The 13,316-nt window shown below is 48.5% G+C and overlaps 1 protein-coding gene across 23 annotated transcripts in view; it reads left to right on the forward strand.

The window, feature by feature from the left end:
• Positions 1 to 13,316, forward strand: part of LOC103550974 (proteasomal ubiquitin receptor ADRM1) — a 68,675-nt gene that overhangs the window by 21,457 nt on the left and 33,902 nt on the right. For 15 of the 23 annotated variants that reach the window (XR_011530683.1, XR_011530682.1, XM_070587743.1 and 12 more), the window contains 3 exons: positions 2,843 to 3,008; positions 7,477 to 7,621; positions 10,209 to 10,284. Coding sequence is in view for 18 of the 23 variants with exons in the window: in XM_070587743.1 (XP_070443844.1) it covers positions 2,972 to 3,008; positions 7,477 to 7,621; positions 10,209 to 10,284 (258 nt within the window). In the remaining 5 variants the exon portion in view is untranslated. The remainder of the gene's footprint in view (positions 1 to 2,842; positions 3,009 to 7,476; positions 7,622 to 10,208; positions 10,285 to 13,316) is intronic. The other 8 variants (XR_011530685.1, XR_011530684.1, XM_070587748.1 and 5 more) reach the window with 1 other exon arrangement.

The following is a 13,316-nucleotide window of genomic DNA, read 5'->3' on the forward strand; positions in this document are numbered from 1 at the left end:
GGATCCCCTGTGTGCCCAAGCCCAGCTTCAAAAGTTTACCAGCTGACAGCCCGTCTTGTACCAGGAATTACCCTCACCCACTCCTCCCAGCTTATTTTGAAGAAAATCCCAGACATGACGTCATTTCATCCCTGCATATTTCAATGTGTAACTCTAAAAGATAAGACATCTTTTAAAAAATGCTATTATGACACCTATACCTTTTTTCGTTTTTTTGGTGAGGAAGTTTTGCCCTGAGCTAACATCTGTTGCCAATCTTCCTCATTTTTTTTTTTTTTTTTATGGTGAGGAAGTTTCTCCCTGAGCTAACATCTGTGCTAGTCTTCCTCTATTTTGTATGTGGGATGCCGCCACAGCATGGCTGATGAGTGGAATAGGTCTGTGCCTGGATCTGAACCTGTGAACCTGGGCCACTGAAGTGGAACAGATGGAACTTTTAACCACTTAGCCACAAGGCTGTCCCCCACCTATATCTTTTTTGAGGAATAGTTGACATACAATAAATTGCACATATTTAAAGTGTACAATAAGTTTTGACATATGTATATACCCATGAAACTCAGTCAAGATATTTAAATATCCCTTCACCTCTCTGTCACTCTCTTTTTTTCTTTCTAATTTATTCGTTGAAGAAACCAGGTTTATCCTGTCTGGATTCCGCTGATTGTCCCCAGAAGTCATTTGACTTATAGTTCACATGACTGTGTGTACCACTCGTGAAACCGCCAGCTCGGCCCACGTCGTGACTGCTTCCACCTCCCCAGCACTCTTTCTTTTTCTCTCCTTTTGTGATTTATTGGTCGAAGAAACTAGATTTGTCCTGTAGACTCTCCCAGAGTCCCCATGGTGGAATTTAGCATGTTCCTCTGTTTCTTTTTTTTTTTTTTAGGAAGATTAGCCCTGAGTTAACATCTGCTGCCAATCCTCCTCTTTTTGCTGAGGAAGACTGGCCCTGAGCTAACATCTGTGCCCATCTTCCTCTACTTTATATGTGGGACGCCTGCCACAGCATGGCTTGACAAGTGGTGCCATGTTCGCACCCGGGATCCGAACTGGTGAACCCTGGGCCGCCAAAGTGGAACGTGCGAACTTAACTGCTGTGCCACTGGGCCGGCCCCTGTTCTCTCTTTCTTAAGTTGGTAGTTAAAGCTGGAGGCTGGGCCGGATTTTGCCTTGCTGTTCTTGGCAAGACCGCTTGTGAGGTGGTGGCATGCTCCTCCTCTGGGAGGCACGTGACGTGTCTGGTTCTAGGATGGTGGCAGCCGTTGGGGGTCGGTGCGCAGACGCAGGAGCTCCTCCGTGCGCAGCGATGCTTCCTCACCGACTGCTGGAGTCTTGCTTGAAGTGACACCCCACGCCTCTGCCATTTGGCCGCACAGTGCTGCAGAGAGCCTGCGTGGGAAAGGCAGGATGAAGCCTTCGTGCTTTCCCCTGGTTTACTAGTTTTAAAAGAGTGTGTTGGCATCATCCAGTGGCGAGCAGTTAATTTATTTTTCAGCATCTTTATGAACTTGAGGACTTATATGTTGGGTGTGTGCACTCTATTGCAGTTTATTGGTGCTCAGATTGTCCCATTGTTGCAGTGGGAGCTGTGTGGGTTCATCCTGAGTCTTTGACATGACTCAGTGGTCATTCTGCTTGTAGAGGGGTCCCAGTCCTGATTCAGCCATTTCTCCTCCAGGGAACTCTGGTTCCCCGATGTTGCAGATGGGACCTGTAGTATCAGAGAAGAATTAGAAGTATATAATAACAACTTCTCTGACTTACAAAGGAAAACAAATCATGGACTAGTGAGTGAGGCTTTGTATGGGTGTTTCCAGAAGCTGCACAGGTGCCCGGTTCTGCCGGGCTGCTTGGGAAGGTGGGAAAGATAGAGGAAACTCTGCAAGGACCTTTCAGGGAAGGAGGGATGGTATAACCTGATGCCAGTTTGTTTTCTAATTAGAAGCTCATGTCTGCACAGGACAGAGCCCAGACATGAGCCATGTTGGAGGGGTCACCAAGCACCTTACAGCCGTTCTGAGGACAGAGGGCGTGCCCCTCCCTTGGGACCGCCTGCTCCCTCATTGCTCTCAGAACTAGGAGGCGAGCTGGACCCATCTTTCCATTACTAGCACAGTTAAACACAGGACTCTGCTCATTGTCAGAAAAAGTCCAACCTTTTGGGACAAAGCTGACCTTTTTCTTGGCTCTCTTGCCATTTATGAAATACTGCTCTTCATGATGGGAGAAGTTAATATGCACAAATTCTACTCAGATGTTGAGCTAAAATGGTTTTGAGAGAATCGAAGTCGATTTGAGTCGATGCTGGTGGCAGCCAGCTTATGCGGCAGTCTTAGTGCCGTAGAATTGGAAATGGGCTCAGGTTGATGGGAAACAAACGTTTTCTTGCAATCTTGCGTTTATTTATAACCACTTGTTCTAGCTTCTGATAAAGATTTGCAGTGACCTTTGGCAAAACGTCCTGAGATGTCTTTGAGCCCCTGGTGTGTGAACCACCTCACTGAAGCTAACCTGCCTCTCGAACTGTCCACATGACTTTCCCCAAATTAACCATTTTGTCATTTTCTTATTCAGCTGTAGATAATGATTTTTAAAAATAACTCTTCAAATAATGATTACTTATTGATCTGTTATTCATTGATGGACATTTATGTTATGAATGTTTTTTCTCATTTATATTTTTAGAAATCATGCATTTGTTTGGAGATCATTTATTTTATTTCTTTACTTAGATGTAATTGAGATTGATTTCAAGAGTGGTGAGTATTTAAAAAATATCTCTAAACGGTAAAACTTTTGAAAGCTAATAAGTATGCCAAAATGTTTTTTGTCCCTTTAGATCTCCAGTGCCTGTTGGATTTTTACCAGAAAGTTCCTAGAGTGAGGTTGCTTACGCTGCCGATGTAGACGCGGTACAATGATTCAGTAGAGGCCGCGATCAGGCGCGAGGGAGCCTGGCTGCTGAAGGATGAACGGTGAGGAGGAGTTCTTTGATGCCGTCACAGGTGAGTGGAAAGAGAGGTGGTTCAGAGGCTGTGATGTGAGCGCGGGACCCACGGATGCAGGCGTCGCATTCAGCCTTTGGGTTGTGAGGATGGCTCAGGAAAGCCACGCAGGAGAGAGACACGACATGTTCCCAGGCCCTGACTTTTAGTAGATTTGGGGACAAACTCAGCTTTGGACCACAGGAGATAACAAGAAAGAACAACTGGGTTTTTAGTCTTTTTTCAAAAGAGTTGCCCTGGGTGTAAATATTTTTATTTGCATCCTAAGTGACATAGTCAGTATTCTTATATTATTTATACCCAATGATCAAAAAATTATTGTCTTATCACTATATCTTGTTTTGCGTTGTTTAATGTATACCAAAAAATAGGCAATTTATTTGCTTTTATAACACCTTTTACTGTCTTAAAGTTCAGTTATTTTTCGCTCTCACATGGCCACTTTAAGCCGTGGTGCACAGCCTCTAGTTGGAGAGACGAAGCGCGTGTTGTTGGGCGTGTGTGTGTACAGGGTGGGGGCAGGCTGGGGGAGGGTGGGCTTGGCGGGGTCGGTGCACGTCTGCTTAGAGCAGCCCCTCCTCCCCCGCCCTGGGAGGGAGCCCCGAGCCCCGGAAGGAGCAGCGTAAGAACCACAGGAGGCCCGGAAATTCTTGAAGTTCAAGATGGCCATTCCTTCTCTGCCCTCCATCCCTCCTCGGCAACATTTGGAATATCATATTTTTACCCGTTGAGGACTATTATTGGTGGAAAGGATCTTCAAGAGACTAATCTAGTCCATCCTCTCCTTCTTAGGTATAGGAATATAAAAATAACTTTGAGGGGCTGGCCCCGTGGCCGAGTGGTTAAGTTCGCGCGCTCCGCTCCAGGCGGCCCAGTGTTTCGTTGGTTCGAATCCTGGGCGCGGCCATGGCACTGCTCATCAAACCACGCTGAGGCAGCATCCCACATGCCACAACTAGAAGGACCCACAATGAAGAATATACAACTATATACCGGGGGGCTTTGGGGAGAAAAAGGAAAAAAATAAACTCTTTAAAAAAAAATAATAATTTTGAAATATTCCTACGGGCAAGGTTTTTAGTGATGATCTTTCCAAGTGCAGTCAGAGGGGCCACTTCTGTAGTTATTGCCAAAATGACATGGTGCCCAACATGATGAAGGGTCTTTCCTGATGGCTGTAACTATCCCCCTGGACAGGCTTTGCTGTCCCTGTTAGAACTCCGCCTCACGGCCCCGTCTGAGCGCTCTCAGAGGCAGTCATCCTCCACCAGCCGTGCTGTCCTCCCCAGCGGAGAGGCCTAGCAGGCTGGTGGACTGGCAGCCCAAGACTGTTGACTCACTCTTGCCCAAACCCGTGGAGGAGGAGGCACCCTGCTCCTTACGGTTTTCAAAGGCTGACGTGTTGAGTTGCCTCCACAGTTCAGAGCTCCTGTCATCCTGGAGATGTGCTCCTCGGAGACACATCGGTGTTTGTCCACCTGCACACGTGTCAGTAATCGTTTGCAGGTGAATTCCCACTGAGTGGAGTGGTTGTCAAGAATCACGCCCTCGGGCCACCTGGCCCTTGCAGAGTGACCACTCCTGTCACCAAGAGAGCCTGGCCTCAGAGTGTCCGTCCCTTCTAGGAGTCTTGTGTGAAGTTCCCTTTCCCCTGGAACCAGTGTAGCTGACATTCCTGAACATTCTGAACTTTCCCAGAGATGTTTGCCCAGAGAGGACTTGAGCTCTAGGTGGAGCAGTGCTGCTGGACTCCGTCTCCGCCTCTTGGCCCAGCAGCACTTCTCTGCATGTCCCTGATGTGGAGGTGGAAGAGGCGGGTGGCTAGGTGAAAATAAGTTCTCACCTCAGTCCTTTGGTTCCAAAACAAAGAATAGAGAGAAGAGAAATGTTGTCTCCCAATGCAGTGATATACCCATGTAAGATGCAAAATCCTGACTACTTCCCTGTCTGTACCGTTGATCTTACTTTGTAACTCAAATTTGAAAAGTATTCAAACCCAGCAGTTATCACCTGCATGGCTTCAACAGGCAATTACTTCCTCCAAGAAACAGTGCCATTAAGGTGAAAGGTTGTAAAGTACATGAAAAATATGTGCAGGTTAAGAACCTCAAAAAGTCACAGACTGACCTGTTAAAAGTAGGTATCTCTGAGAGACCAGGTTACAGGTGATTTCAAGTTTCCCCTTTGCATCTCTGTATTTTCTCTTTCCCCAGTGAGTACTCTTTGTACATTAAAATGTTTAACCTGTTTATAGAGCACTGGCTCACTTGAGACAAGCCTGCAGTGATGGGTTGCCTTGTTTTCCTGGACACCCGTTCAGGTTCTCATTTACGTGAATGTTCTACTTAGTGCTGTAGGCCTGCAGTCTCAGCCTTGCGGGGGTCCCTGGAGACAGGGCGCCAGCACAGGGCCTGCAGGACAGAGTTTCCTCAAGGAGGGAATACTTCCAAGCTACCTTTAACTGGGGATTAAGCAGGTGTTGCTTTTGGGGGAGATAGCAAGAATTAGAGGTGACAGGCTATTTCAGAAAATATTGGTCATGTAAGATATTCATTTTTTTTAATTGAGTTCATAATAGTTTACATCATTGTGAGATTTCAGTTGTACATTACTTCTTGTCTGTCACCACGTAAGTGCTCCCCTTCACTCCCTATACCCTCCCCCTAGTTCCCTTCCCCTGGTCACCACTGAACTGCTTTCTTTGTCCATGTGTTTGTTCATGTTCCATATATGAGTGAAATCATATGATGTTTGTCTTTCTCAGTCTGGCTTATTTCACTTAGCATAATTCCCTCCAGGTGCATCCATGTTGTTGCAAATGGGATGAATTTGTCTTTTTTATGGCTGAGTAGTATTCCATTGTGTATATAAACCATATCATCTTTATCCAATCATCAGTCGATGGGCACTTGGGCTGCTTCCATGACTTGGCTATTGTGAATAGTGCTGCAATGAACATAGGGGTGCATATGTTACTTTGGATCGTTGATTTCAGGTTGTTTGGATAGATACCCAGTAGTGGGATGGCTGGGTCATATGGCAGTTCTGTTTTTAGTTTTTCAAGGAGTCTTCATACTGTTTTCCATAGTGGCTGCACCAGTTTGCATTCCCACCAGCAGTGTATGAGGGTTCCCTTCTCTCCACACCCTCTCCAACATTTGTTAGTTTTAGTCTTAGTGATTATAGCCATTTTAATGGGTGTAAGATGGTATCTTAGTGTAGTTTTGATATGCATGTCCCTGATGATTAGTGATTTTGAACATCTTTTCATGTGTTTATTGGCCATCTGTATATCTTCTTTGGAAAAGTGTTCATAGAAGAGGTTCATTTTTAATATATCCTTTCAAAATTGCTGTGTAATAAATCTCAATACTACATTTTGTGACTCTCATCAATATAGAAGAAGATGAGTGAAGATATTTTTGCTTATTCTCAGGGAAGTTTAGCAGCAGATTTGTTTACGTTTTGGGTGTGACAACAATTACCTGTCTAGCCTTACACCCTGGGCCTCCCCTTCCTCTCTGTGAAATGAGGGGCTGTTGTGGGACCCTAAGCTCCTTGTGAGCACTGTGTCCTCCCTGAAATGGTCAGGGTCATCGCCGCGTGCCAGCAGTCCAGGAAACCCCTCCCCTGGCTGCGCGGACTCAGCCTGCAGCTGCAGCTGCTGCTCTAGCTTGCTCTGGGGCAGGACTTGAGTATTTCAGTGATTGTGCTGGCTGAAGTGAAAGGACACATGTTTTCTTTTTTTCCCCAGTCTCATGGTCCTTCGGGAGAAGGCCCATCTGGTGGAGAAGGGTCACAGCCCAATGTGGTTTGACTCTTCTTCGGGGAACTGAGTGGACCAAGAGAACATACACCTGTCTTTCACACAAGCCCTAAATTTCTGTGCAGTTTTCCGTTTCCGTGGGGTGGTCTCTAAGTTCGCAGTGGTCGTTGGCTGTCTCAGTCGCCGTCCGTTGCTTCAGTAGATTGGGGCGGCGCGTCTGCGTGCTGCAGTGGTCTCGTTCCTTAGAAACTCCAGCGGCGGGTTGTACTTTGGAACAAAACGCAGAGCATGACCACAGACCTTGTGCAAAGACGGAACACACTGCGGCTTTGAGATGGGTTTGAAAGTTCTAGAGGTGGCCCGCTCAAAGGGTAGGAGTCGTGACTAACATGGTAAACAGGTGTCTTCTGGTGCCTAAAGCTGACCCTCAGGTCAGCACACAGGCTACACCAGGCGTGTGAGGAACCTGGGATGTTTGAAATTCACGTCCCAGCGGCTGTTGTCACCGGGGAAGCACCCAGAGTGTTCCTGCCTCCTCTGCCTCCACCTTCAGTCTTGAGAAGCAGAGTTAATGATCCCGAAACATCGCGGTCAGAGTCGCTTTAGAGCTTCAGGGGTGGTGCTCGCGCTGTCGGGAGTCTGGGAGAAGGCTTTTGGGTGCTCACATCCTGTGAAGATCACCATTCTGCTTGTCTTGTGCAGGCTTTGATTCTGATAACTCTTCTGGGGAATTTTCAGAGGCAAATCAGAGAGTCACTGGAGTGATTCATGTGGACACCAGCAAAAGTAATGGCATTGGAAAAGTTGGGGAGAGACCCCCTCAAGAGAATGGACTTCAAAAGCACAGGTATGTTTTCCCACATACATATTTTAGAATCTCCCGGGGTGTCTGTGGTCACCCCTAAGTCTGCTGCAGGGCACCCATTCAGCTCTCACGCGTCCTGAGCTGGGGGAGCATCCCTCCCGTTGTCACCTGGCCTGGCTCCTCATCAGGCACTCATCCAGTGCCCTGCTCCGCCAAAGCTTTCAGACTCAAGGCGTCTCTCCTTGGCTCCTGGAGCTCAGAGATGGCACTTCTTCGACTGCTAATTCCTGTCATCTGTAAAATGACAAGGATAGTCGTCCCTGCCCCAGTGTGGCTGGGAGGACTGAGCATGAGGGGCCACTGAGCACTGTGCACAGGACCCAGAGGGGTCGCTTCACTGTCAGACCCTCCTGATTCCTCGCTGACCTGCCTGCATTCTGTAGCGACATGTTGACCTCTCACCCCTGTGAATTTAGGGTTGTCTAGTGCAGCAAGACCACATTCCATTCTCTTCCCACCAACATTTCATTGTCATGCAGGTAGCTTCTGGTGACAGTGACCTAAGTCCTCACCAACAGAGGTGAGGACACAGGCAGAACAAGCCGTGAGTGGGGAGAGGCCCTGTGCGATGGTGGCAGTGGGCAGGCAGGCCTCTGGTCCCCCATGCTGATGTGCGTGTTGGTACAGGGAGCCCTCCAGCTGCCCCCTAGACCTCTGCTCCAGGCTCTAGACCCAGATGCCTCCCTGCTGTCTCCACCTGGAGGATTCAGGGCCCCACGCCCACCTGTGTGTGTTCGCCCGTTTGCTCGGCAGGTGTCGGAGCACCCCCTGTGTGGTCAGACAGCCTGTCCAGGAGCAGGTCGGGCTGCCCCTGACCAGACCTCTGCCGCCATCCCCTCCTCAGCTCTGACACGCTGGCCTCTTGAAACATCTCGGACCCCTTCAGCCCCCCAGCCTTCTGCCACATCCCAGTCCGGCCCACCACCGTTTCTTCTGTGCCCCCTGCAGTTGCCTCTGCACTGCCTCTGCATCCCCCCTACTTTTCCTCATGCTGTGGGCAGAGTTGGTTTTTCAAAGGACAGATCTGATCAGGCCCCCTCCACCCCAGCTTAAATGTCCACGTGGTCCTGAGGAATTGCTGATCCCATGCCCCTTTCCTCTCAGAGCCATCACCGTTTGGTCAATGAACATAAGGTCACCCTTCTCTTAGGATGAGGGCCAGCATCCTCAGCTCTTGCCTCAGGGCCGGGTCCTGCTTATTCCTCCCGCTCCAGCTCCCTCTCCCCATTGTCTCCGGTCGCAGCCACAGGGGCCTCTTTTGGGCCCTCAGGTGTACCCAGCCTTCCCCATGCGAGGGCACTGTCTGCCCTGCTTCCTGGGCCTGGGGCCCTCTCCTCTGCCTTTATCTCTTTAGTTCCTACTATTCCCTTCTACCTCCGCGTGAGGTCATCCTTGGGGCTCTTTCCTGACCTGCCATGGAGCCATGCTCCCGCCTCGCAGTATGTGCCTGCCACGCCGTGGCCGCTGACCGAGTTCTCTGGACGCCCACATGAGAGCTAGTGGGGTGGGCCGAATGGGAGCTGCTGGCTGCCTGGCATGTGGTGCTCGTAAATGTTAGTTTTCTTTCCCATTTTGTCTCCAGCTGCCATGTTCTCCACTCTCTCTTGCCGCCTTAAATAAACAGTATGCCCTGACCCAGCTCCCCTAACATGACATCCTTGAGGGAGAGCCCAGGGTCCTGACTGGGCAAGAACACGCGCTGTCATCGTTCCAAAGACCGGGTACCAGAGTGGAGGTGGCAGGTCAAGGCTGTCTGTTGCGAGTGCAGAAACTCCCAGAGCAGCTTACACAGACTGGACTCAGGGCAGAGCGCTGGCGTGTCTTCCGAGGGCCCGGGCAGCGCCACCCCACAGTCCCCACACCGCAGCCCCTTGCCCACGTGCTGTGTCTTCAGTGTGCATGCGTCCAACATGCTCCCCCCAAATCTGGGTTTACATCCTGCTCAGGCGCCCCTCCCTCCCGGGTGGAGACAGTGTCTCATCCCAGCCCCAGATTCCCAGGGGGAGACCAAGGGCCCCCGCTCCGGGGTCCCTGTCCATTCAGCTGTGAATAGGGTCACATTGCAGACATGACTGCCCGGGGCTCCCCATGGAGCTGGCGGGAAGACAGCCTGCAGAGGAATGTACTTCAGGAAAACACACGCATGTTTAAAAGGGGCTTGACAGCTGGTTCCTGAGAAGGTTTTCTTAATCTGGTCCTCTCTTGGTGGCCTCGTGGCCGGGCTCTGTCCGTGGTTCTGCTGTGGCTCTTGGCAGTAGGCCCCAGCTGCCCTCGGGGCGTGGTGACCGTTCTCCTCCTCTGGCACCCGATCTTTGGCTCTGTGGAAGGAAAGTCGGCCATGCGGTTATGCTGGTTTCCCAGGAGACCCTCCAAAAAAATCCATGTGGAAACCTTTCTTTGGGACTTAAACAGCAATCTAGTCTTTTTTATTCCCAGGCATGCCAGAATAGAGAAATGCTAATGTTTTGGTAGAAAATTAAAGAAAAAATGGTCATTGAGCAGAATCATCAGTCGTGAGTGAATCTCCTGTTGTGAGTAAACACATGTTACTCTGGTTGCCTCCTTACAGGACGTCATTACCTGCCCCAATGTTTACCAGAAGCGACTTCAGTGTGTGGAGCATATTAAAAAAATGCATTGGCTTGGTAAGTTCAGATGGACTCATTTTGAAGCATGGAACTTAAACATTTTTAATTCCTGTGAATTTATTGCACTGCTGGTCGTTTAAGAAAATGCACTCTGCATATTTATAAACATAAGAAAGATAATAAAACAAGAAAGGAACAAATATGTATAGGGAAGAGGTGAAAAAAAGTTGAATTATTTATAGACAGTAGAAAAACAATTCTAGAGGTTAAACTCTTGACATAAGAAATGTCACATGGGGCCAGCCCCATGGCTGAGTGGTTAAGTTGACATGCTCCACTTTGGTGGCCTGGGGTTTACCAATTTGGATCCTGGGTGCAGACCTATGCACCGCTCGTCAAGCCATGTTGTGGTGGCATCCCACATAGAAGAATTAAGATGACTACAACTAGGATATACAACTATGTATTGGGGCTTTGGGGAGGGGAAAAAAGGAAGATTGGCAACAGATGTTAGCTCAGGGCCAATCTTCCTCACCAAAAAAAAAAGAAATGTCACATGGGCTTACATTTACCTTGGTGTTCTATGATATGCTCATGGTTAGTTGGCTTGAAATCATCTACGTGAATTGGGGGGGCCTTCATTCAGTGAGGTTCCTGGCTGCACGCTGACAGTGAGTCACGGGCAGGCCTGCAGGAGCCAAGGCTCCATCTTCCCAGCCCACCCACTCTGGGCTGCAGGCAGAGCTCAGGTGCCCAGAATTTGTAACACAAAAAATAGTTGGGTAATTAGTGTCCAGAAGCCATAGGTGTTCCCTTTTCTGGTCTTTCTTGACCGTGAGAATCCTAGCCACGCCTTCTCAGGAGGGTGGAGCGCTCCCAGGAGCAGTCCGGTGCGCGCTCGCTCAGACTCAAGCGAAATGATCTGAAAAGTGCCCTCCACTGTTGCTCAGATGTTCTTCACCCGCGTCCTTCCAACGCCGTTTATTTTTCGCCCTTATCCATTTCAGTCCTTTTTTCCAGAGGAAACTCCATCTGTTTTTCAACTTTTTGTTCTGAAGTAATTTCAGAGTATAGAAAGTTGCAGCACAGTCTGTGCGTCCTATCTTCCCTTCTCCAGCTTCCGTGATCGGCATCTCACACAGTAGCCCAAGTGCAGTGCTCGGCGTGGAACCCGTGGGACACTGCTCTCAGCTGAGCCACGCCTGACTTGGCTTCCCCAGGTTTTCCGCTGAGGTCCTCTCCTGGGAGGGCAGCACTTAGAACTAAGACCTGGGCACTAGACACCCTCATTGCTGTGGGGTGTCACTGCTCCAGGCCTCGCAGGCAGAGGCCCGTGCTGACCCTGCTTGCACACATGCAGGCTTCTGCACATGTCTCTCTGGTACCTTTTAAAATAATATGTTTGGGATTGTTTTCCTTTAGCAGTGTTATCTCCTACTTTTTTGTGAGCAGTTCAGGTCTGGACAAAAGTGTGTTCCTGGGGATATATGATGAACTTCACAAACTACTTGATCTTGACACTTCAGAAGTCTAATGCCAAAACCGTCCATCCAACAAAGTGACATCATTACATTGCATTCCCTAAAGAATTGACTGTAGGATGGATTCAGCTTAAAGCTGGATAGAAACTCAGGGTTGGCGTGTTCTCCAAACCGCTGGGCGGAAGGTCATCCTGGGTCACTCTGCACCACTTCACAGCTTTGCCTCTTGAAATCCACTCTCTTTAGAATCACCTCCAGAGACGTGACACACCTCTCCTTTTACTACTTCTTAGCTCACTAAAACAACAGCAACAAACTGGTTAGCATGGACAATTCAGACACATACAGAAGCAGACAGAAGTGTGTAATGACACCGCCCCACCCCCCGCACCCACAGTGCCAGTCAGGGCTGCTTGTGTCTCCTCTGCACCTCTACTCCTTCCCTCCTCCCCTGGTATCTTGAAGCAAATTCCAGACGTCTTTTCCTTTGTAAATATTTCTTATATATCATTAAAAGATAGACTCTTTTTAGCACACCACGATACTGTTATCTTACTTTTAAAATAACGTAATTCTTTAGTATCATCAAACATCCACTCTGTGTTCAAATTTCCAGTCATTGTCTTGTTTGTGTTTTGTGGTCTCTGTGTGTACCCTTCCATCAGGAGACCTTTTTGTTGCTTTGCTTGTGCATTTAGGAGCTTGATGCTCAGTGTCCACGTCCATTCATTCATTAGGAGCTGCAGACTGGAGCCAGGCCAGGACTTTCCCTCTTCCTTTATGGCCTGGGACGTTCCCTTCCGCTGCCGTGAGTGCAGTTTGTGTAAGAAAGTCAGGGTCAGTGAGTGATTCTTTCTCTTTATCAAAGTTTCAAATAGTGTATTTGGTTCACTAGCATCACCTAGCATGACCAGGATGACCAACTAGCTTTTTTTTTTTTTTTAACTCATGGAGTTAACCCATTTGACTTGTTTCGGTCCACAAGTTGTTCCATCTTTGACTGGTGATGGCCTCTTCAAGTTGGCCCTTAATCCTTTACAAAAGATGCTTCCAGTTCATCTCATCTTGGCCACTTGTCCTGGGAGAGAGAGCTCAGGCCATGGTTGGGTCCCAGAGGAGCTACCAGATTGGTCTTGCTAGGTCTTTCCAGGGGAGAGTTAGGAACTGTGTTTTTGTTTGTTTCAATGACGCTTCATATTTGGGATGACAGGATTTATCTAACCTCTTCTATCTTATGTCTGTGTCTCTTTTTCTCCCACACCAACAATCTCAGTTTTTAACAACACTGGAGGCGATCGATTTAGGCTAGCATGTAATTAATGACTCACTTGCCTTATCTCACATACCAGTGGTTCTGGAGAACAGGATCAGCTCCGCTGCCAGCGGCAGGGTTGCTGGAACAGTACCAGTTTGCTGGCTCTCAGTCTTTTTGTGCTTAGGGCGTATTTCAAATCACTGTGTTTTAAAACCACTTGGAGAGGTTCTTCTCTGTGATGTGCCCCAAGGGGGTCGTGTGGGTTCATTTGTTTCGTTGTTTTGATGTTTGGAGATTGCTTTTCTAAATTTAATTCTGTTTTAAAATTGTAAGTCCGAAGTCACATCTCTCAA

The sequence above is a fragment of the Equus przewalskii genome, chromosome 21 (assembly GCF_037783145.1).
Source record: "Equus przewalskii isolate Varuska chromosome 21, EquPr2, whole genome shotgun sequence".
In the NCBI taxonomy this organism is placed as follows: Eukaryota; Metazoa; Chordata; class Mammalia; order Perissodactyla; family Equidae; genus Equus; species Equus przewalskii.